Source organism: Daphnia magna, linkage group LG5 (assembly GCF_020631705.1).
Source record: "Daphnia magna isolate NIES linkage group LG5, ASM2063170v1.1, whole genome shotgun sequence".
In the NCBI taxonomy this organism is placed as follows: domain Eukaryota; kingdom Metazoa; phylum Arthropoda; class Branchiopoda; order Diplostraca; family Daphniidae; genus Daphnia; species Daphnia magna.
In genome coordinates, this window is record NC_059186.1 from 11,859,970 (window position 1) to 11,879,536 (window position 19,567).

Consider the following 19,567-nt stretch of genomic DNA (forward strand, 5'->3'; position numbering starts at 1 on the left):
CACGGCAATGTCAGCCTTCTTAGCTCAGTGGCAGAGCGTTGGTCTTGTAGCAACAAGCTGAGGCAACCAAAGGCCGAGAGTTCAATCCTCTCAGGAGGCATAATTTTTTTTTGAACTCATAGCGATTATTGCCAGCTAACACCGAAGTTCAATTAATCGAGAGGTAAAAAACGATACAACACGGTAACTCTAGTTTTATTTATTTAATTCTAATTGAGAATACATTAACTTGAAACCCATTCAACGCATTTCATTGTCATTTCAAGAATCATAAGCCTTCATAGCTCAGTGGTAGAGCGTTGGTCTCGTAAAATTCAATAGTCAACCAAAGGCCGAGAGTTCAATCCTCTCTGAAGGCAATCGTTGCATTTTATTTTATTTACTTAAATGGTTGAATTATGTCTTTACTGTAAGCCGAGATGGGCCGATGACAAACGTAACTGTCATTGGTAGCAAGCGCAAGGTTTTACCAGCTGGCATAACGCTCAATGTAAACCTGAACTTTAATCTATATATTGTAGCATTGCCCGATTGAATGAATAACAGTCCCAATTATTGTGATTAATTATCTTGCACTGACTCGCTCCCTGTTTTGGTAGACAAAGTTACGTCATCAAGTTTTTTTTAGCCCCATTCAGTCTGTATACTGTTAGTGTTCACCTCCCTGTCGTTCCGGAATTGAAAATACACAAAAATAACTCCAAGTTTCTTACTGCTCTTTAAGTAATACATATTCAAATTTCTACTTCATGCCTTCTGAGAGGATTGAACTCTCGGCCTTTGGTTAACTGGCGACACGTACGAGACCAACGCTCTACCACTGAGCTAAGAAGGCGTTATATTTGTAATTTAATTGTTTTTAAAGATTCTTAACGCCACTTGAAAGAACAATATGGAGTTTCATAAAGTGCTCATCTTGCTGAGAGCCGGAACACTGGCTTTTCATTTTTGATGGCCGTTTAATCAAATCTTTTCATGAGCCTAATTGAAACGGTAGTCGTCCATACGAGGGGAGCTATATTAAACAATAAAAATGCCTCCTGAGAGGATTGAACTCCCGGCCTTTGGTTAACTAGAACTTAATACGAGACCAACGCTCTACGACTGAGCTAAAGATGCATACAGATGAGCCTATAAGCATTGTATTAAACGGATCAAGCGCTGTCTATAGTATTACTAAATAACAAAAGAATTCTTTCAGTTTTGCCCGCAACAGATAAAATCTTTGCTGAAAAAGCTAGAAAGTGTTAAACACAGTTTAACTTTACATATAAATGTCGCGCTATTGACTCCTGAGAGGTGAGAATTCTCGGCCTTTGGTTTGCTGTTGTTTCTTACAAGACCATAACAACGAGCTAAGAAGGCGACACTGTGCATGATTAAACCGTGTTTTCGTATATTCCATGGTGGTTAGGAATAGCTCTCATCTTTTACAACTAAACTAACCCGCAGCGCTTCGCTCTGTTTCAGGAGACAACGTCTTTGCGATGTTCGATTGATATCGCCATTTCTGTCCGCGTTCGTGTCATTACGCGATGCGCAATAGAATTCAGACGACAACGAACAAACTCTCGGCCGTGTCTTTTCACGTAAGTATAGCAACAGAATCCCGAACGCAATAGTTGTCAAATCTCTGTAATTCAGACTTTATTTTAAGCCTTCATAGCTCAGTGGTAGAGCGTTGGTCTTGTACCTTTCCGATAGCCAACCAAAGGCCGAGAGTTCGATCCTCTCTGGAGGCAAATATATTTTAATCTGTGGGCAAAAATAATGGTGATTTAAAATTATATGGCCCAATATTACCATCGATAGCCAACATTATTTAAATTACCGGAAACAATGGCGAAAAATTCTTTCAACGCAAAATTCATGCTATAAGTTATTAGCATAACAGAGAGATTTCCACTAAACTAAATAAAGTTATACCGTGGCTAACTTGATACCATAGGTGTTTTATTGTTTTAAAATGAATTAAAATGTCGACTAATTTAACGGCAATCGTGATAGCCCTCGGGTTTCAGATCCTCGAATTGCGTCCCATTGGAGCACCTTCCACCAAACACGCGTTTCAGCAGGTGTGGCTTGTCGCGAATCAGCCACGCGAGATGGCAGTCCCCACATTCAAATGGATCTATTGCAACACCCAATTAAAAAAAAATGGCGTTTTGCACGGCTCTGAATCACCAACAAAATGATCAACGTCATCAATTTTACTATTTCGAACGTAGATGCCAGCAACCGACGACAAAGATTGCATTTGTTCCAGCACTTTTTGGAAAACGGCAGAATCAAACCGAGTCAAATGGTTATAATCGAGGTAAATGATAGCTTCAGAAAAATCACCTGAAAGAGAACAACGATCACATTACAATCGACCCGAGTTTTAAAAAAATGATTTAAAAATCATACGAGCTGCGTACCTTGAAATGCACCTGGCTCAATTCGTTCCAACGCATTTCTCGTTAAGATGAGAAACGTCACTTTAATTTCGCTATTAAAAGCAAACGACCCTTTAGCAAGAAATTGTATGGCATTGCCAAAAAGATTGACGTAGCTTAGTTTTTTAAGTGACGAAAGGTGTTCTGGAACACGACTGAGCCTGTTCTCCCACAAACTCAGCTGGGTAAGTGAATGTCTTCCGGTTGGCGATGAGGCGATGGAGCTCACGAGTTTGTTGATCAAACGATCTCCTAGTTGAGTTCCATCCAAAAACAGAGATTCCAAGAAAGGGAATCGACCAGCAATTTGGTTCCAGTACCGAAAATCCAGGTAATTATAGATCCTTAATGATGTGACGCGGGCGAGAAAAGGCAGCCGAGGGAATCCTCGAAAGTTGAGACCAGGACCGAGACTCAAACTAATCAAAGACGTCGTATCTGCCAGAAATTGGAAATCTAATCGGCTAAAATCACATCCGGCTATTTCAAAGTGCCCCATCTGGTGGGCGGAAGAACGGAATGCATCCGGATGAATTTCCAAAACCAAAGGGCCAGCCAATGTCGAACAACTGATTCCTAAACGATCGACGCTCTTTTCACTCAAGACATCGGCTGGAAGTTGGATGACATCACCGGAGTCGACCCCTGGTGACAAGGAGAATAAATCTAACCAAAATACGTGACGAGCCTTGGTGCGATTGAAAACGTCATGGACATCGAGGCTAGTGATGGATGACTTGTGGTCGAACGGATCACCGCAACGAACGATCAAGCCATACGGCTCGTATTCTTGACAAGAACAAGGCGTGTAATCCTCACAGACATCAGGGACAGTGGCCGCTAGCACGTCGAAAGTAGGCAATAGAAGAAGAATGAGCAACATCTATACATCACAATATAGAATAATAAAAAAGAATTCGTTCACCGTGATGAATAGCTGTTACTGTTACCATTGTCAAAATTGGCTTGGTCCCGCGTGCGATTCTATTGCGTCTGTTGTTTTGCGTGCGACTGACCTTTTTTATACGTAACAACGTTGAAAAATGCGATATAGTTATCCTTTTTCTATTGAATGGGATGACTAATCAATGGCTGACGAATCAGGAACGATTTTTTTTCCCCTATCAGTTATGTACTAAAACAATGTCATTTATCGTGACTCACGACTGTTATCGTGTGGAGACCCACAATATATTTTGTTTTTAAATCAAATTCCCTACTGATTTTTGTACATAGTAAGGTGTTGATTTGATTGATCCATGATTCCGGATTGTTTTGGTAATCACGCAACCGAAGGATGAGGCAGTGCCGGGCCAAACTCAAAACAATAACAACAGAAAAATCCCATCGAAGATAATTAATGTTTCGAAAAATAAAAACCACTGCAGCTCTTAAAACAACGCCTTCTTAGCTCAGTGGTAGAGCGTTGGTCTCGTATTCAACTAAAGTCAACCAAAGGCCGAGAGTTCAATCCTCTCAGGAGGCACTGTGTTATAACTCCAAATATTTTTGGCGGTTTTAGACGAAAGTATTTTCTTAAATTCATGTGTGTGCAAGTCTTTTTTTTACTTGGCTAGAGACTGGATAATTGACAGCAACGAAACCATTACTGTATGTGGAGTAAACATACTAAATAAACCTGAGGATTATTAATGGTAACTGTTCCAAACTACCTTTAAACACGTAAAGAGAAAGATCAGAGATATCGCCTTCTTAGCTCAGTGGTAGAGCGTTGGTCTCGTATTCAATTAAAGATAACCAAAGGCCGAGAGTTCAATCCTCTCAGGAGGCAAATTGCAAATTTTACATACGCGCACAAATTTGGTGCAATTTACGTAACACAGACATACTCATGAAACACAGAGTGCTGGAAACCAGTCAAATAACTCTGCCAAAATTAGCTGTTTCTAACTCCCATAGATCGAACAAAATTGGATTAATACAATAACATCGCCTTCTTAGCTCAGTGGTAGAGCGTTGGTCTCGTAACTCCTAGTTAACCAAAGGCCGAGAGTTCAATCCTCTCAGAAGGCACAGTTAAATGTTAAAGGATGTTCAATTTTGCAGCAAATAATACGTTTGGGTTCGTTTGTCTCCAGTTCTTTTGCGCATTGCGTAACGACACGAACGCAGACAGTAATGTTGTAATCAGTCAAAAATCACGAAGATGCGCTGCTGTCTCTTGAAAGACAGGGTGAAGCGGTACGAGTCAATGTAGTTTTGATAAATGAAAATTATTCCTAACTATCACGCAATCATAAGAAATAGGGTTTAATAATAAACGTAGCCTTCTTAGCTCAGTGGTAGAGCGTTGGTCTCGTATTCGATTAAAATTAACCAAAGGCCGAGAGTTCAATCCTCTCAGGAGGCAATTGCGTCAGAATCACAATATTTAACATTTTTCAAGTTAACAAATTTATTTCTTTTCAAGTATCATCTCAGTTGTGTACCAGAATGGAACCCTCGAAAGTATAACGATCATAGCGTTTTGCCGTTTTAGCTAAAGCTTATGGTATTCATAAATGTGCCTCTTTAGCTCAGTGGTAGAGCGTTGGTCTCGTACGAAGACTCAAGATAACCAAAGGCCGAGAGTTCAATCCTCTCAGGAGGCAGTAGCGTAAGATTCACGAAATTTAACAATTTACAAGCAAAAAAAATCATTTCTTTTCAAGTATTATCTCAGTTGTGTACCAGAATGGAACCCTATAAAGTAACGATCAGCGTTATGCCGTTCGTTCTAAACCTTATGGCATTTACAAATGTGCCTCTTTAGCTCAGTGGTAGAGCGTTGGTCTCGTACAAAGCTCAAGACAACCAAAGGTCGGGAGTTCAATCCTATCAGGAGGCACTTCAAATACGTGTACAACATTGGCGCTCATATTTTTGGTCTATGATCATGAAGAAAATTGAGCATACGTAGTTCAAAATGAAAACAAGGGCAAGGAAGGATTGCTCCGGCTGTGTGACGGATTGAAGGAGAATCCCTTTCTAACGGCGCAAGGAAAATTTCAAGTTTTGTCAAACAACTTTCTATTTCAGTGCCTTCTTAGCTCAGTGGTAGAGCGTTGGTCTCGTAACAAATCCAAGATAACCAAAGGCCGAGAGTTCAATCCTCTCAGGAGGCACATTCTAAAATTGGATTCCATTTCATTTTAATGCGAATGAAACGTCGTTTAAACGCAAATCTGATATGACTGTCAAAGGGAGCAAGTAACTCAATGGGATCAAACATATTAAAACTTTGAAATTATCTCTTGAAAGACAAGACGAATCAGGGCCAGTCAATTAATTGCCGATAAATGAAAACTTATTCTAACTCCCACTGATCAATCAAAATAGGGTCAAGTCACAAAATCAGCCTTCTTAGCTCAGTGGTAGAGCGTTGGTCTCGTAGCAAAGCGAAGACAACCAAAGGCCGAGAGTTCAATCCTCTCAGGAGGCAGAGTCTAACGTTTAATTGTGTTCATTTTATTAAATGAAAGGATTAGAACCATTGCAATTCTGTAACGACTGTCAAAAAGGGCGCAAATGACTCAATGGAGTCAAACATCCAAAGACGGTGACATTTTCTCTTGAAAGACAGGGCCAGTCAATTCATTATCGATCAATGAAAACTATTTCTAACTCTCACGGATCAATTAAAATAGAGTTAAATCAAAGATGTAGCCTTCTTAGCTCAGTGGTAGAGCGTTGGTCTCGTATAGACGAAATAAGACAACCAAAGGTCGAGAGTTCAATCCTCTCAGGAGGCATTAATTAAAACAAACTTCGAATACATGAATTAAGAAACCAACTACTTCGCTATTTGAATATACTCTTGGGCCTCTTTATAAATCAAGCATAAGGATGGAAATACGGAGACTTACTTGTGGCGATCCGGCAGTTGTTTCACGACGCACTGGAAAAATCCGGATGATTCACTGTACAACTTTCACGCCCAGCTTGCCTCGACACACAATTTTTGATTGAGCTTCAGACAAGCCTTCCGTTCATTATTAAATGCTAACTCTTCGCACAATCCAGAGACCAACACTTGAACATGTTTATTTTGGAAAAAACAAGCACATGCTGCAATTTAGACGTACAGAGCTCTAACTGAAAAACCACAAAGAATATCGTTCCTAGATGTGACAGCAGCAAAAACAAATGAACTCCGTCCTGCTGTGCTAAAAATGCCCCCGCGCCAGGAGGTAGGACACGATTTACTGTTGTCGTTACTTTAGCAAATTATTGGAAATGAAACCGCAAACGTCTGGCGGCATCTCTCAAGGCTGGCAAAAAAAAGGCAAGAGGTTTCTAAAATGCCTGTAAGTAAGACGCACTTGCCGACTGATGATGTCACCACTAAAGTGCGTTGAAGACAATTTCTTTTTAAAAATGCGTCGTATATTTCCTTCACACACACACACACAGATAAACATATTGAATAATTAATAGCGATTGCACTGAATAAAAAAATCATCAATCTAACATTTAAAGCTAAAATGAGATGGACGAAATCACGGGGCATTCACTTGAGGCATAAATTGATTGAACATGTTCATCGGTGTGACTGACTGCATCATCGATGACAACGGGATGTCCATCACCTGCTCAGTGTCCAGCCCGAAAATAGACAGCAATCGTCGCAATGCAGATACAAGAGGATCGAGGAACACCTGGTTGATGAATTCCCAGATAGCAGCCGGGATTCTCCACCAGGTCGATGTCAAAGCGCTACGTTTCAAGTCCAGGTTAATACGTATCAATGACATTACATAGAAATGATACAAGTCGTAATTTACCTAATGCCTTCGCTTCTATCAATACCAATACTCCGCTTCTGAACGATCTTCTCGGTAGAATTCTTCGATTCAGTTACATTGGCCGTGACGTTGGCAGAAGATAGACGGGCTTTGGCGGTCAGCAATGAACCAACATGTTGGACGGTGGATGAATTGCTCGTCTTCTTTTCAACGTCTGCTGCCATGGCGACGCCAATAACAAGCGCGAATACTACCATCATTCGAGTTGCCGACATTTTTCTAATTAGATAAAATAATTGACTTTCACTTCGCATTTAAAAGGTGTCAAATAATTAAAAGTAAATCGTTACCGTTTAGCAAGTGAATTTGCAGAGATTACGAACTGATACTCGAAGTTGAGAGCACACTGAGTCAATAGCTGATAGAATGGGCCCTTAAATAATCTAATTGATCACCCAGCCTCTCTTGCTAATGACTTAAGGATGGGTGTGAAAAACTCCCCCTTTATTTTTGTTTTGTCTGCGTTTAGAGACTTACGTAAGATGTAACCCCCAGGCCTTTTCTCGTGTCATTCGATTCGATCGGAATTGGCTCAAACCACGAAGGGATGAAACATGATGAAATGAAACTCTTTTACGGATTCGTGTATTGACGAACAAAAAAAAACAAAAACAAAACACAGACAATCTAAAATCGGGCGCCATTTTGAAATGCAATCTCTGTAAGAAAAAAAACTAATAGGAATTGAACCATCCAGATTCCGTCATCCGCATTACAAATAATTTAACAAAAAATCCGACAAAAAGCTCGTCATCATCGCAATTTCTAGGAAAAGTCACTTGAAATTATCTCGTACTAAACTAACACAATTTCTAAAAATATAGTTTAGCCATCACTGTTGACACTTTGCGCGCACAATTCAAATTGAAGCTGGGGGGCACCAGGATTGAGCACGTAGTCATAGAAACATGTCGCCGATTACACAGACCCGTTACAAAAGAAAAAGGACAACTGACTTCGACTAACAACAAATCTTGAGGACTACATATGGCTTTTCAGTAGATTTTCTTTAAAGAAAAATATTGGTCAAATCTCTGGTCGATTTTGAGCCTATACGGTCGTGTTCCGTGACGGAAACGGCTCTATCATTTAGGCAAACAAAGTTATAAAATGACAAGTGTTTGAACAATGAAAACGCACACGCAAACCATAGACGGGAATTCCAAATTTTTTTAACAACAAGAAAAAACAAAACAAAAAATATATCCTCCCCTCTTTGTTGTTGTTTAATTGCCATTGTTTTGATTATCTTTCGAATTCGATAAAATTGTCCATGACAAACGTTCCAGCCCGTTTGAGGCTCCAGAAGACGCCTTGCTCAAATTTGCCGTACGTGTAGGAAGAGATGGCAGGTGAAAGTGGCTCCATCATCTGGAAAACTCGATTGCTCAGCATTATGTTATTGTAGTACTGGTACATGCTGCCGGGAATGAGTTTTTTCATTCCTGTCACCATCGGCTTAATTAATGCCTGCGTGATTTCAAAGCAATTATTTGCCATTTTTCAGCTAATGGACGCGTCTCGTTATGCAAATAAATCAAAGGGTCTCTTACACGCCGAACGATCAATCTGTAGATAAACTTTCCCATGTACGGTCCAAAATCATTGAAAACCCGTTGGCGTTGGCGATTTTCCAATTTCGGCGCAGGTGCGTAACTTCGATCCCTAGATTATTCAAACAGGTCAAGGTTCAACTATATCTGAAATCAGTTTGCACTGAGTTCGCTCAACATACCCGTAAGAAGCCAATGTCAGGCCGTCGAAGAGCTCCGAGCTGTCGAGACCTTCTTGTGTTGCCTCGTGATCATAACGATCCTCGGCCGTCTGCCGGCCAGTTTGCTGCTTGTTATCGTTCACGAGATTAGTGGAAGGCTTTGCCAACGTGACGTGCCTGCAGTCAATCAGCAACGATGCACTCAGCACAAACAGCAAGGTGAAGAAAACACCGGGATTCATTTCGTCTCAGAAATGTGCCCACTTGATCTATCAAACTAAACGCAAAACAGAATTTCAAAAAATAGGAAAGAGTGTGACAAGAAACGGTAGCTATACTTGACTAGTTGTCTGGCTATACTTCAATGCGGTAGTGGTTGTTCTTTCCTGTATAGTATAGCAGCGACAGGTGTTTTGAAAATTCAAGTTTTGACAAGAGATCAGGAAGCTCGCACAACTCACAATCGCTATTCAAACACGAGGAGTATCTCGTGACAGTTCACGCACGTGAACAACAAATTTGTGGACAGGCAGAGGACCGAAGAGACGGACGAACCGCACCGTCGGCTCTGATCTGCAACACTGAGCTGCCCGTGTACGCTGAACCTCGTGCAATATAAGAGAGGAGGGAATCCCTTTTCAAACACACACACACACACACAAAACCCTGTTTTTTTTTTTTAAAGCGAACAGAACTCGGGGAAGGAGAGCTGAACAGTCTGAAAGAAAGAGTTTTTTTTTTTCCAAAAAAAAAAATGTGCCGCCACCAGACAACCACAGATGGGCAAAACCCACGGATGCGGCGGCCGACTTACAGGCCGAACCATCGAGCGGACCGCGGATCTTGATTACCTGCATTTCCTCAGCCCTTTTTCTTTCCTATTTATTTTTTTTTGTTGTTGCCTATAAGCGCAAGCGTCTTAGGAGGGTCAGTCGACATGTTTTTTTTGGTTTTTTTCTTCTTTATTTTCAGTGTTGAAGAAAGAAGAAGTTAAGAAAACGAAGGGAAAGAAAGAAGAACAACCGTTATGTATCGCCTAAAGGCGTATGCTCGTGCCACATACCGTGCACCTGGGCAACTGTCGCTGGTACGTCTTGTACAAATATTAGTTAATTCACTTGCTTTTTATTGTCCGTTTATTCACGCGCGGATTCCGGTCGCTGTGCGCAGGAAGCCAACGCACATCAATCGGTTGATTTCCTTTCCGACGTGTTTAACTCGACGGTTTTTACCTGTTGCCTCGATCAATTCATTTCTACAATGGACTGCATTGAGCAGCAATGCAGTGACACGATGGCTGTGTGGTCCTGCTATTGGAACAAGGAGTTTGGATCGAGCACAAATATGCATATGAGCTGCGGCTGCTGAGCTATTTGTGAAGATGTAGGCGCGGAATTTCCAGTCAGGTTTCCAGGTCAGTTCACGGTCATCCAACAGGTAGAAGAAAATCTCCTAGTTTTTTTTTAAAGAGAAAAATCAGATTCTTTTAAAATTGGGTAAAGCTAATTTTAAAAAAAGTGAGAGAAAAATGAAATAGAGGAAGCGGCTCGAAAAGCATCGAGTGAGCCCGATGGCCTCAATGATTAGCTTATACGATATCACGTGATTGTCTTTCGCATCTGTCTCGTAATTTTAGTAGCTGCAAATCATTCATATAGGATCCTGTTATTTTTCTTTCTTCTTTTTCCTCGTTTTCAGGGAAGCTATAGAATATAGAATCAATGAAGATTGGTGGTCTTTATTAGCCGTTATGATGCCTACCTGTATAGGTAAAGTCGAGTAACAGATATGATGTTGCGACATTGAATTATAGGCAATTACGCATGCTGGGTCCATTCAGTTAACTATCCAGCTGAAAACTGCAATTTCAATTTTTTTACATTGGTGCCGGATTTTGTGTACGGGCATTTATTCTTATCCAATTTTTTCTGATTGACAGATGACCTATTTTGACTACCTGATGTTGTTTTCTTTTCTTTCGTGACTATAGTTGTACAAATATCGAGTGGGAAATTCAGTAACGACCAGTCGAAGCCATTTAATTTATTCAATTTCCGGTCCGCGGTATATGTACGCGCTCTTTACTTCCTGGAAGTGGCTAGCGACTATTCAAATGCCTCGATTCAATAGGGGACGACAAAGAAATGTAGATCGAGCGTGAAACGTAAACCGCAATGGCACGTTGCCCAGTGGTTAGTTTTCATTAATGGACATCACGGTAGCCGATCAAATGATGGGTAAATATTCCATTTAACGATAGAACTGGCCTGTGTATATAATGCAACACATTTCCATAAATCATAACACGAGAGAGTTGAAAAAAATAAAATAAATTGCCTTTCAAATACGTCACTTACAAAGAATTGAAAACGCTACGATTTTAATTTGATTGCAATGGGTATTTGTTTTAAGTAATTTGGGTTTTTACGACTTTAGGTCACTAACACCATCAGCTGAATTTTCCTCTTGTTTTTTAGGACAACGAACCTATTGTACCATTTTTCCCGTTAGTTTTTCGAAGGTCAAATCTATACGAGGTAGGGTAAAGCTAGATGTTACGGTGCCCACAGGTAACAATGCAAATGGAGGGGGAAAGGTTGAGATGGGGTGAGTTTTTTTGTTTTTTTTTCCAAGGGAATTGTAAAACCAGAGATTTTTAAACAATAAAAACTCGAGACTGACCTTTAATTTCATTTCAGGAAGGTGGGCACAGGTTACGACTAATTCTAGCACGAAAAAAACTTACGTGGATGTTTATGGACGTTTGCAAGGCACGCCAATAGAAATGTGGGAAAGGTTTATGTAAATACGTTGTGATAAGCTCCTATCAGTAGACGGCAAAGCCCTGGGCAAAACGCTGTCAATAAAACATTTTTCTTTTCAGATAAAAAAAAAATGATTTGTTATACGCTTTCGATTTAGATTATGTGAAAACAAAAGATTCGATCCAGTATCAGTTATCACTCTCGTCTGCCTGATATTTGTATTCGTTTGCATCGCCAATTGAACACTAGTCGTGGAGACGAACCACACCACACAAAAAAAAATTAAAAAAATGAAAATTCATTTACCATTTTCATTTGTTGGAGGCTTTGTCCTTCTCGTTATCGGATGCTGTTTATTGTCAGCGGATGCGAGCCCCTCCGGTGCGCCGGAGGCGGCCTGCACGACGATGACTCCGCAACACGGTGCCGACTGGCAAAATTATACGTGTCCATTCGAAATCATCGTAGACAAGGTGGGTTTTAATTAGATGTCGTTCATTAATCAATTGTAATACGATTTGTTTGAAAACTTGGGTTTTAGACGACAATGTATCCCAGTCAAACGCTCAACGTCCATCTGGGCATCAAAAGTGATGTGGATGTTAACGATCCCGCAGCACGTGGATTCAAAGGTTTCATGGCCATGGCGTTTGATCCTAGCAGCTTCGATGTTCAGCCACTAGGCACATTCGACAACCTGGCATCCACCGAGACAAAGACGATGAACTGCCCTAGTCCGTTTCGAGAACCCAACACAGTCAAGCAAAACGTATAACCAAATTCTAATTTCGAAAAGAAATCGAATTCTAGCGCATCAGAGTTTAACACGTTGCTGTCCGATTGGAATGGACTGTAGGTTGCCGCAACCCATACCAATAAAGGATTTAAAAAGACGGTCGATTTAGTCTGGATGCCACCGGCCGATTTCTTTGGACCCATCATTATCGTGTAAGTGTTTTCGTTTACATTTCAAATTGAATGTCGCATCCTCTTCACGGATAATTGTAAGTACTGTTTTGGTAAGATAGAGTGACGTTCGTCCATGAGAAGGAGATTATGTGGGTCAAAGAAAATTCCGAATTCATCCAAGTTGTGTCCGAGCCAGAAACCAGCACAACGACGGTAAGTTTTAATGCTAATGACAATCAAGTGTTTGTTATTAACGGATCAAATCGATTTGTTTGTCAGGAGACAACATCGACGACTACAACAACACCGACGACTACAACAACACCGACGACTACAACAACGACCCAGCCACCGACGACGATGGGAGCTGCGTCATCTGCGATCGAATGGAACCTATTGTTTTGTGTTGCCATTATGAGCCTCTTAGTTCGCAACCGGTTCTAGAATTCCCCAAAAGTATTCCACTTTATACTTTATTTTTAAAAATGTATAACGTGCGGATGTCTATTATCACGAAATAGCCGGAAGGAAGCCGGAAGGAAGAAACTAAATACAATTTGAAACGTCCACATTTCGGGTTCCAGCAAATGACAGGTTTTGCAGTCTGATTGGTTCTTATTGGCTCTCGTCTTGATATTTTGTTTTTTAGCTGGATCTGTTTGTCGAATGTCATGTCTGCGATTGATAAAAGGACGGATTATGTCGCTTCGTAACAGACGGCGTGTCAATAAACTGCTGTCGACGATGACGATACAACGTTTATCTGCATATATGTACGTCCACCGATAAGATATCCATTCCTATTGTTTATATTCGAGTAAAGAATAAACACGATGCGGATGAACTTAGTTTTGCACTGGATGAACTTCTGCTCTAGTGATGCAAATGAGCGCCGTAGGCCTTTGCAGCATTTACCGCTGCCAGGTGAAGTGGCAAGTGCGAAACTCAACATTTTTGAACTGAAAATGGCAGGTCTTTTTAACGGGACTGGCAATCTCGCGCACCACTATCTGCAGTCAATTCATTTTTATCCTTGGTGCGGATTGAAACGGGGGGAAAACACTGCCTGGCTTGTTCGTATATTCATTTTTGTTTTAAAAATAAACTGATTAGATGTCTAGCCCTAAAATTAGCTCGTTACAGCGGTCAACTATTTTGAATATTCAAAAGAGCACAAACGCAGCACCGAAAAAAAAAAAAAAAAAAAGAAAGACGAGTAAAAATATTTAAATATGGGGCATCTTTAAATGCGGTGGAATTTCCCCGGCCTCGAGCTGTTATCGCTTAAACATATTCGTTATTGCGTCACATCGCGGCTGCATTGGCGAAACCTACATTCTCTTATAGTGCAGGAAAATTGCAATATACCGAGGTGGAGAAAAGAAGCCAAAAATGATAATAATATAACAATAATGAGTGTAAGGGGAATTTATAATAACACCGCGGTTGTGTTGCCAACGGTCACGGTTCTTTTCACCAACATTTTTGGTAAAGTAGAAAACTGTTTTCTTTCTTTTTATTAGGCAATAAAAACAAATCAATTGCCACAATGTTTGCTACGTGAGCATTGAGAATTGCAGGTTTACGCCGATGGATGATGTACCACATCCGGACAAAACTGCACCAAACTCACAACAACATCGACTCTCTGATGAATGGCCGTTCATTATATTCAAGAGATTTCGTGTTACTTGCTGTCCACCTGATTTGTTTGATTGCTTGACTGGGTTCTAACAATATAGGATCCTGTTTTGATTGGGGAATATAATGTTGCATAATACTTTGTTTGAATTTGGTTCGCATCGCATTTCAAATGTTTCGTTAAGGGACGCCAAGGACGCCTAACTGTAAACAAAGACTCTAAAGAAATGTATCGTGTTCACAAGTAAACGGGTTTGATATGACATATAGTTGTGACATGATGTGACGTGTTCCTAACGGCTAATTATCTCTACTTTTTCTTGTGATTGTTGTGTCCTTTCCATCGAGTCAGGAGGAAGACAAACGAACGTCAATACTTCATTTGCATACAGTTTGATAATGCGATAGACTAGCATCTGCTCGTCATCCGGGTTAGCTGATTTCAAGCTGAAATCAAAAGCTTGTTCGGCTTCACAGAAATGTATATATCGTCAAATTGAGACTCTAAATCGGCCAGGGCCTCGCCCAGTCTCGTTCCGTTCGCCCGCCAATTAAGTAGAAAATCAAATATGTTGGCGACTGCAAAATTAAATACGAAACGCGGCCGGTCAGTGACACTATATAAATCCGGAAGGACTGCCGAAAGAAAATGTATCTGGACATCAGCCAAAGGGTCACACGATTACGCAGCATTAACACGTAGACGCCATGCATTCGCCATCATCGAATAATAAAAAGGTGACGACATGCAAACCTTCATTGCATGTATACCTTCACATTCTCGATGTTGAAAATCTTTTATTGATTACTCAATAAAAGCTGTTTGGTGTGTCGAATGAATTCCACCCAACAGAAAGGTGCATGTCATTCCATGCTGCACACATGACCTGTAATTAAATCTGTGTAGAGCTTTAGGTGACTGGCTTTAATGTGATTGTCAGGTCACGTGTTATTTCAATCGCCCATTTCAAATTCTATCCTCGTGGCTCTACAATCGCTATATATCTGGGGCGTTATCTTATCCTTCGTCATCTCGGATGACTCTTTTTGCATCTCATATCAATCCACTGATATTGTACGAGCGTGACTGTCCGATTTAGTTGGCCTGTGACGACGAGGTATCTCGGCCCTTTTCGAAATCCCCCTGGCGTTTGGTTTGGGATCGAGTCCATATCAGCAATGATCAAATAAAAGGTGGCTCATGGACGTCTAGCCGGTATATAACGGTATAATATTTGGGAAATAACATACACAGAACCAATTAAATGAAATTAATCGCGTAACGGATTTCTACCATGTCGCAAACGGATGTCGAATTTTTCGGGCCAATTTATAGTCAACGTGTTTCATTACAAAAATAAATAAAAAAACGATGCGGTCACGTTCACTTGACCGAATCAGCTTCCAACTATAAAACGATAACTTTAAAGCGCCTTAACTTTAAAACGATAACTTGCGGTCTGCGTTCAACTGATGTTTTGAAGACACATCAACTTGAACAGAAAACGAAATGAAAATCTATAGCATTTTCATTTCACTTCTGGACAGTCCAATTGTATTTTTAAAGACAAGCCCAGTGGATTTTCACGCTGCCGAAAGGCTTGTCTAACGTGAAAAGAGTTCATTCCAAATATGCCTTCTGGCTATATGAATCAATTGTGATGTGGATGACAGGTATAATAAAATTTTTGGACTGCACGACAAAGGAAAACTGCCTTTATCACTCGCGTATTCCTATCCATTTGTTTCATTTCGCAAATGACGTACACGCCTTTGTAAAAACGGTGATGAATTCCTCACGAGATTGAACCGAGAATGAAATGAAAACAATAACCCGTTTGCGTTTTTGAAGGAAGCTGCGTGTCTGATAGAGTTGGATCTCGTGTCAGACTCATTTCTTCGTGAATTCATTCGCCATGTAATTATAGGTGTATATGTGAGAAGCTGTCCAGTACGTACTAATTACGTCAGCAGTTCGAGAAGACTGACAGGAATCAATCTGATCACGCAAACGGGTTGAACGCAAATGAATGACAGGATCGAAGAAAGAGGAGAACCAGAGGCTGACAATGAGATGAACATAATTTTTTTTAAACTGATGATATTCATCCTAGTGGCCGCGTATAAAAAGGAAGATGCTCAACTAGAAGTTGGCGCACTGCAACTTGCTGATTGGCATCGCATTCAAGTCATCAAGAGAAAAAGAAAAATGCGTTTGGCAATCGTTTTCATGTCGTGCTTGTTATCAGCCTTCGTTGCAGCTGAGCCTTACTACCCTTTCGACTATTCCGTACAACATCCGTACTTCCGCGGTGGATTGCCTTATCCTTCGATGGCTGAGCGCGTCGATCAGGAAGATGTAAACGGACGCTTGTTTATCGCCACCGTGACGTTGACTCTGTCGACCGTCACGACCACCTCGACGGCCATGGCTGTAACGACGTGCACCACATCGACGGCCGCCCTTGTCGCCTGCGTCGCTGGCCGTCGACGTCGCGACGTTGTCCAGGAATCCGAAAAAACTGGCCGGGGACTCTTCTACGACGATAACGAAGCCGACAGTGAAAAAGGCACTTCCTTCTTGCCCAAGCCCAACATGTGAGTTTAAACTATCGAAATTCAGGGTACACGCATTCGATGGTTAATTCAATTCTGATTTAGGGTGGAGGAATCAGCTGACCGTGCAGTTCGCCAACTAGCAGCCTACCCGATTTTAATTCAGCCGGGTATTAACGCACCTGAAAACGTGCGTGCTGGTCGATTGATGATGGCTTTCGCTACGTCTACTGTTACGGCAACGACGACTTCCACATCGATCTCGGCCATGATTGCCATTTGCAGCAGCATTTCCTCTTTCCGCACGTGCGGTTGATTCTGCATATTCGCTGGCCAAAGCTGATGCGCAATATGATTGAAAAAGTAAAGCATTTCGTATCGTTATTATTTTGTATCGTACTCGTTTGGTTTAGGGTAAAATACACTTTGCAAAACATTAGGAAAGATCAGAAGTTAATTGGAAACGTGACAGTTGGTAAATCTGGCCCAATTGGACATCGGACTAAATCGAAAGAGATGTTATCTGCTGATGGGTCTATCTCGCTTGCTACTTTTATGATTGCGGCACTTGCAACGACCGACGTCTGTTAGACAAAACACAATTTTGATGGACACTGTCTGGTTCGTTTGAATTAACTAGCCTTTGCCTTGATTTAAAATCTGCATCATTAAAATGAGAACGAACGAGACGAACTAGAGTGTTCCATTTTTTTTTTTTTTTTATTGATTATCTAAAAAAATGTGTTTTAAATAAAGTGAGATAACCTTCGTGTTGTCTTTGAAAAAATATGTCGTTTTCAGACGTCTGACGAAAATCAACTGGATTAGCGTACAAATAAAGAGACTTCAACGGAGATAAACGAAACTCGCATCACATATTGTTTGTTTGATTTTAGATTTTCCGATCCCGCGTAGAACGACAAACATTTGTGATTGCCCTCCTTTTTTTACTCTCTCCTCTTTTTCACGAGATAAATCCCCAAGTGGCAAATGCACCATTCGCCAGCCACAACAGGTAGGCAAACGAAACCTCCTACAGTCAACAAGATTGCTAACCACAAACACACACACACACACACAAATACCTATATATCAATTTAAAAGATGTCTCATATCACAGACAAATATTAATCAGCACAATAAACTATATGTGGGATTCAGAAGGCTAAACAGAATTCAGTCAGGGACCAACTTGAGTTTGAGTACCGTCTTTCTATTTGCCGTCCAGCCATTATTGGTCGCCTTTCTACGTTCACAGCTATGCAACGGGTTAATGGAGCCGTTTTGATGGCCGCAGCCATGCTGGCCACGTTTTGGGCAACCGGAGTGGACGCAAATTCTCACGGTTCTCCGATTACTGCCTGCGCAGACATGGGGGCCGTTCACGTTGCGTTTCCATCAAAGGATCCGGCAACTTGTCCGTTTGGCATCACCTTCGCCCAGGCAATTAAGAATTATTTCCATCTTAGCTGATCTTTTTTGTTACACGAGAATTTGATTAACAATAGACGGAAGTAAATAAAGGTGGCATAGTCCAAGTTACCCTGTCTGCCAACGCGGTCCATGACGATCCTCAAAGTAGGCTGCCCGAAGTTTCCGGCTATTTCACAGGTGAATTTATTGTGTTTGAATTAAATTGACGTTTTAAAAGAGTTCGATTTCATCGACGGTGAATTGGTGCGATGTTAGGTTACCTTCTGATGGCATTTAATGCAGAAGATGAGGAGGCTGGACCTATTGGCACTTTCTCGGGCTTCAATCCCAAGCAAGGACAGCACCTTAATTGCTGGGACCGACCCATGGTTTGAAAATTATAACCATATCCAGCCACTATTTTAGTCTTATATTTTAAACATTTACATGAAAACGTACGGCGTATTGTTACAGAGTGCCCTGACACACGTCAACCCAAATTTCAAGCCAACCATTCACACGCAATGGGTGCCTCCCGAAGAGTTTGTCGGTACTGTCATCTTCAGGTATGTCTCCCCGACTTTCAGCGCCATCAAACACAAGAATTCACATTTTGGCCTTTTTTTTTTACGTACATTCTTAGAGCTACCTTTACGTCGAACATAGCCACCATTTGGGCTGCAGTACCGGCACATAGTAACGTAACTATCAGGGATGATGCGACTACCCCAACGACTACCACGACGACTACCACAACGACTACCACGACGACTACCCCCGTAAGTGCATTTTCGTTAACGTAAACAATTTCGACCGTTTTACCCTTTGAAATGAAAACTCAATCGTCATTCAAATGACTTTCATAGGCGCCTACGACGCTGGCCGCACCCGGACGCATGAGCGGAAGTTGGATTGCGGTCGCCTTTGCCCTCGTCTTGGCAGCCATGCCATTCCTGCCAACATTGTAGAATATTCTATACCTTCCTTTTTCCTGGCTCATTTCTGTTTGAATCACTGGAATGTAGCCCTTTCTTTTAATACACCTTCCTCTCCATTTGTAGCATTTTCACCGACTACGCATCATCGATTGCCAATTATTGAATAAGACTTAACGGTGAAACATTTGAATTGGTCTGGTCGATAAAGCAGAGTGAGACTTTTTAAGTTTATGACGTAGAAGACAGGTGCATCAGAGTGCATTGGCGCCGATATGCTATCTCAGTCGATACAAATTCAAACAAAAACAGTTTGTTTTTTCTATGATAACGCTGATGTTTTAAGTATCATACGAACTCTGCTAAAGCCTTGAAGATGTGTCTATCAAAA

The 19,567-nt window shown here is 41.1% G+C and overlaps 6 protein-coding genes and 14 non-coding genes across 21 annotated transcripts; 15 read left to right on the plus strand and 5 right to left on the minus strand.

Moving 5' to 3' along the window:
• The first annotated feature begins 13 nt into the window (after window positions 1-13).
• Trnat-ugu lies at window positions 14-100 on the plus strand. The gene is given in 2 exon segments: window positions 14-49; window positions 65-100. It is a non-coding gene; the product is annotated as a tRNA-Thr (tRNA).
• A 174-nt stretch (window positions 101-274) lies between these two features.
• Window positions 275-359, plus strand: Trnat-cgu. The gene is given in 2 exon segments: window positions 275-310; window positions 324-359. It is a non-coding gene; the product is annotated as a tRNA-Thr (tRNA).
• A 391-nt stretch (window positions 360-750) lies between these two features.
• Trnat-cgu lies at window positions 751-835 on the minus strand. The gene is given in 2 exon segments: window positions 751-786; window positions 800-835. It is a non-coding gene; the product is annotated as a tRNA-Thr (tRNA).
• A 199-nt stretch (window positions 836-1,034) lies between these two features.
• On the minus strand, window positions 1,035-1,119 carry Trnat-cgu. Its single transcript is given in 2 exon segments — window positions 1,035-1,070; window positions 1,084-1,119. It is a non-coding gene; the product is annotated as a tRNA-Thr (tRNA).
• A 537-nt stretch (window positions 1,120-1,656) lies between these two features.
• On the plus strand, window positions 1,657-1,742 carry Trnat-ugu. The gene is given in 2 exon segments: window positions 1,657-1,692; window positions 1,707-1,742. It is a non-coding gene; the product is annotated as a tRNA-Thr (tRNA).
• Window positions 1,743-1,932: 190 nt separating this feature from the next.
• Window positions 1,933-3,532, minus strand: LOC116922535. 2 transcript variants are annotated; one of them, XM_032928901.2, is made up of 4 exons: window positions 3,389-3,532; window positions 2,421-3,321; window positions 2,215-2,343; window positions 1,933-2,131 (listed from the first exon to the last, which is right to left on the minus strand). In XM_032928901.2, the coding sequence occupies exons 1-4, from the start codon at window positions 3,389-3,391 to the stop codon at window positions 1,989-1,991; spliced, it is 1,176 nt and encodes a 391-aa protein (XP_032784792.2). In that variant the 5' UTR covers window positions 3,392-3,532; the 3' UTR covers window positions 1,933-1,988. The 2 variants fall into 2 exon arrangements, with proteins under 2 accessions (XP_032784792.2, XP_045030125.1); XM_045174190.1 differs by having other exon boundaries at window positions 1,933-2,143.
• Window positions 3,533-3,839: 307 nt separating this feature from the next.
• Window positions 3,840-3,924, plus strand: Trnat-cgu. Its single transcript is given in 2 exon segments — window positions 3,840-3,875; window positions 3,889-3,924. It is a non-coding gene; the product is annotated as a tRNA-Thr (tRNA).
• Window positions 3,925-4,145: 221 nt separating this feature from the next.
• On the plus strand, window positions 4,146-4,230 carry Trnat-cgu. The gene is given in 2 exon segments: window positions 4,146-4,181; window positions 4,195-4,230. It is a non-coding gene; the product is annotated as a tRNA-Thr (tRNA).
• Window positions 4,231-4,390: 160 nt separating this feature from the next.
• On the plus strand, window positions 4,391-4,472 carry Trnat-cgu. The gene is given in 2 exon segments: window positions 4,391-4,426; window positions 4,437-4,472. It is a non-coding gene; the product is annotated as a tRNA-Thr (tRNA).
• A 252-nt stretch (window positions 4,473-4,724) lies between these two features.
• Trnat-cgu lies at window positions 4,725-4,809 on the plus strand. Its single transcript is given in 2 exon segments — window positions 4,725-4,760; window positions 4,774-4,809. It is a non-coding gene; the product is annotated as a tRNA-Thr (tRNA).
• Window positions 4,810-4,964: 155 nt separating this feature from the next.
• On the plus strand, window positions 4,965-5,050 carry Trnat-cgu. The gene is given in 2 exon segments: window positions 4,965-5,000; window positions 5,015-5,050. It is a non-coding gene; the product is annotated as a tRNA-Thr (tRNA).
• Window positions 5,051-5,201: 151 nt separating this feature from the next.
• On the plus strand, window positions 5,202-5,286 carry Trnat-cgu. The gene is given in 2 exon segments: window positions 5,202-5,237; window positions 5,251-5,286. It is a non-coding gene; the product is annotated as a tRNA-Thr (tRNA).
• A 192-nt stretch (window positions 5,287-5,478) lies between these two features.
• Window positions 5,479-5,563, plus strand: Trnat-cgu. Its single transcript is given in 2 exon segments — window positions 5,479-5,514; window positions 5,528-5,563. It is a non-coding gene; the product is annotated as a tRNA-Thr (tRNA).
• Window positions 5,564-5,795: 232 nt separating this feature from the next.
• Trnat-cgu lies at window positions 5,796-5,880 on the plus strand. Its single transcript is given in 2 exon segments — window positions 5,796-5,831; window positions 5,845-5,880. It is a non-coding gene; the product is annotated as a tRNA-Thr (tRNA).
• A 223-nt stretch (window positions 5,881-6,103) lies between these two features.
• On the plus strand, window positions 6,104-6,190 carry Trnat-cgu. Its single transcript is given in 2 exon segments — window positions 6,104-6,139; window positions 6,155-6,190. It is a non-coding gene; the product is annotated as a tRNA-Thr (tRNA).
• Window positions 6,191-6,802: 612 nt separating this feature from the next.
• LOC116922541 lies at window positions 6,803-7,682 on the minus strand. Its single transcript, XM_032928907.2, has 3 exons — window positions 7,534-7,682; window positions 7,223-7,462; window positions 6,803-7,154 (listed from the first exon to the last, which is right to left on the minus strand). The coding sequence occupies exons 2-3, from the start codon at window positions 7,456-7,458 to the stop codon at window positions 6,938-6,940; spliced, it is 453 nt and encodes a 150-aa protein (XP_032784798.2). The 5' UTR covers window positions 7,459-7,462; window positions 7,534-7,682; the 3' UTR covers window positions 6,803-6,937.
• Window positions 7,683-7,811: 129 nt separating this feature from the next.
• LOC116922540 lies at window positions 7,812-9,663 on the minus strand. The gene is made up of 4 exons (XM_032928906.2): window positions 9,296-9,663; window positions 8,979-9,234; window positions 8,797-8,908; window positions 7,812-8,713 (listed from the first exon to the last, which is right to left on the minus strand). Exons 2-4 carry the CDS (start codon window positions 9,197-9,199, stop codon window positions 8,489-8,491), a joined length of 558 nt encoding a protein of 185 aa, XP_032784797.2. The 5' UTR covers window positions 9,200-9,234; window positions 9,296-9,663; the 3' UTR covers window positions 7,812-8,488.
• A 2,238-nt stretch (window positions 9,664-11,901) lies between these two features.
• Window positions 11,902-13,202, plus strand: LOC116922537 (putative ferric-chelate reductase 1 homolog). Its single transcript, XM_032928902.2, has 5 exons — window positions 11,902-12,195; window positions 12,264-12,491; window positions 12,579-12,670; window positions 12,751-12,844; window positions 12,911-13,202. The coding sequence occupies exons 1-5, from the start codon at window positions 12,013-12,015 to the stop codon at window positions 13,073-13,075; spliced, it is 762 nt and encodes a 253-aa protein (XP_032784793.2). The 5' UTR covers window positions 11,902-12,012; the 3' UTR covers window positions 13,076-13,202.
• Window positions 13,203-16,412: 3,210 nt separating this feature from the next.
• LOC116922539 lies at window positions 16,413-17,272 on the plus strand. The gene is made up of 2 exons (XM_032928904.2): window positions 16,413-16,870; window positions 16,934-17,272. The coding sequence occupies exons 1-2, from the start codon at window positions 16,482-16,484 to the stop codon at window positions 17,142-17,144; spliced, it is 600 nt and encodes a 199-aa protein (XP_032784795.2). The 5' UTR covers window positions 16,413-16,481; the 3' UTR covers window positions 17,145-17,272.
• A 713-nt stretch (window positions 17,273-17,985) lies between these two features.
• LOC123472534 (putative defense protein) lies at window positions 17,986-19,295 on the plus strand. The gene is made up of 6 exons (XM_045174191.1): window positions 17,986-18,271; window positions 18,337-18,439; window positions 18,518-18,630; window positions 18,716-18,807; window positions 18,885-19,020; window positions 19,108-19,295. Exons 1-6 carry the CDS (start codon window positions 18,089-18,091, stop codon window positions 19,207-19,209), a joined length of 729 nt encoding a protein of 242 aa, XP_045030126.1. The 5' UTR covers window positions 17,986-18,088; the 3' UTR covers window positions 19,210-19,295.
• Window positions 19,296-19,567: the final 272 nt, after the last annotated feature.

What these genes read in the sequence shown, in the direction of transcription:
- LOC116922537 (XM_032928902.2), top strand. Translation starts at nt 12,013, where the DNA reads ATGAAAATTCATTTACCATTTTCATTTGTTGGAGGCTTTGTCCTTCTC. An exon ending in TTTGGACCCATCATTATCGT is followed by an intron (nt 12,671 to 12,750) that starts GTAAGTGTTTTC and finishes TTGGTAAGATAG; the next exon opens with AGTGACGTTCGTCCATGAGA. An exon ending in CAGAAACCAGCACAACGACG is followed by an intron (nt 12,845 to 12,910) that starts GTAAGTTTTAAT and finishes TTTGTTTGTCAG; the next exon opens with GAGACAACATCGACGACTAC.
- LOC116922539 (XM_032928904.2), top strand. Translation starts at nt 16,482, where the DNA reads ATGCGTTTGGCAATCGTTTTCATGTCGTGCTTGTTATCAGCCTTCGTT. An exon ending in TTCTTGCCCAAGCCCAACAT is followed by an intron (nt 16,871 to 16,933) that starts GTGAGTTTAAAC and finishes ATTCTGATTTAG; the next exon opens with GGTGGAGGAATCAGCTGACC.
- LOC123472534 (XM_045174191.1), top strand. Translation starts at nt 18,089, where the DNA reads ATGCAACGGGTTAATGGAGCCGTTTTGATGGCCGCAGCCATGCTGGCC. An exon ending in GTCGGTACTGTCATCTTCAG is followed by an intron (nt 18,808 to 18,884) that starts GTATGTCTCCCC and finishes GTACATTCTTAG; the next exon opens with AGCTACCTTTACGTCGAACA. An exon ending in CTACCACGACGACTACCCCC is followed by an intron (nt 19,021 to 19,107) that starts GTAAGTGCATTT and finishes TGACTTTCATAG; the next exon opens with GCGCCTACGACGCTGGCCGC.
- LOC116922535 (XM_045174190.1), bottom strand. An exon ending in TGAGCCAGGTGCATTTCAAG is followed by an intron (nt 2,344 to 2,420) that starts GTACGCAGCTCG and finishes GTTCTCTTTCAG; the next exon opens with GTGATTTTTCTGAAGCTATC. An exon ending in TGGCATCTACGTTCGAAATA is followed by an intron (nt 2,144 to 2,214) that starts GTAAAATTGATG and finishes TTTTTTAATTGG; the next exon opens with GTGTTGCAATAGATCCATTT.
- LOC116922540 (XM_032928906.2), bottom strand. Translation starts at nt 9,199, where the DNA reads ATGAATCCCGGTGTTTTCTTCACCTTGCTGTTTGTGCTGAGTGCATCG. An exon ending in CTGACATTGGCTTCTTACGG is followed by an intron (nt 8,909 to 8,978) that starts GTATGTTGAGCG and finishes TGAATAATCTAG; the next exon opens with GGATCGAAGTTACGCACCTG. An exon ending in ACAGATTGATCGTTCGGCGT is followed by an intron (nt 8,714 to 8,796) that starts GTAAGAGACCCT and finishes GAAATCACGCAG; the next exon opens with GCATTAATTAAGCCGATGGT.
- LOC116922541 (XM_032928907.2), bottom strand. Translation starts at nt 7,458, where the DNA reads ATGTCGGCAACTCGAATGATGGTAGTATTCGCGCTTGTTATTGGCGTC. An exon ending in GATAGAAGCGAAGGCATTAG is followed by an intron (nt 7,155 to 7,222) that starts GTAAATTACGAC and finishes CTTGAAACGTAG; the next exon opens with CGCTTTGACATCGACCTGGT.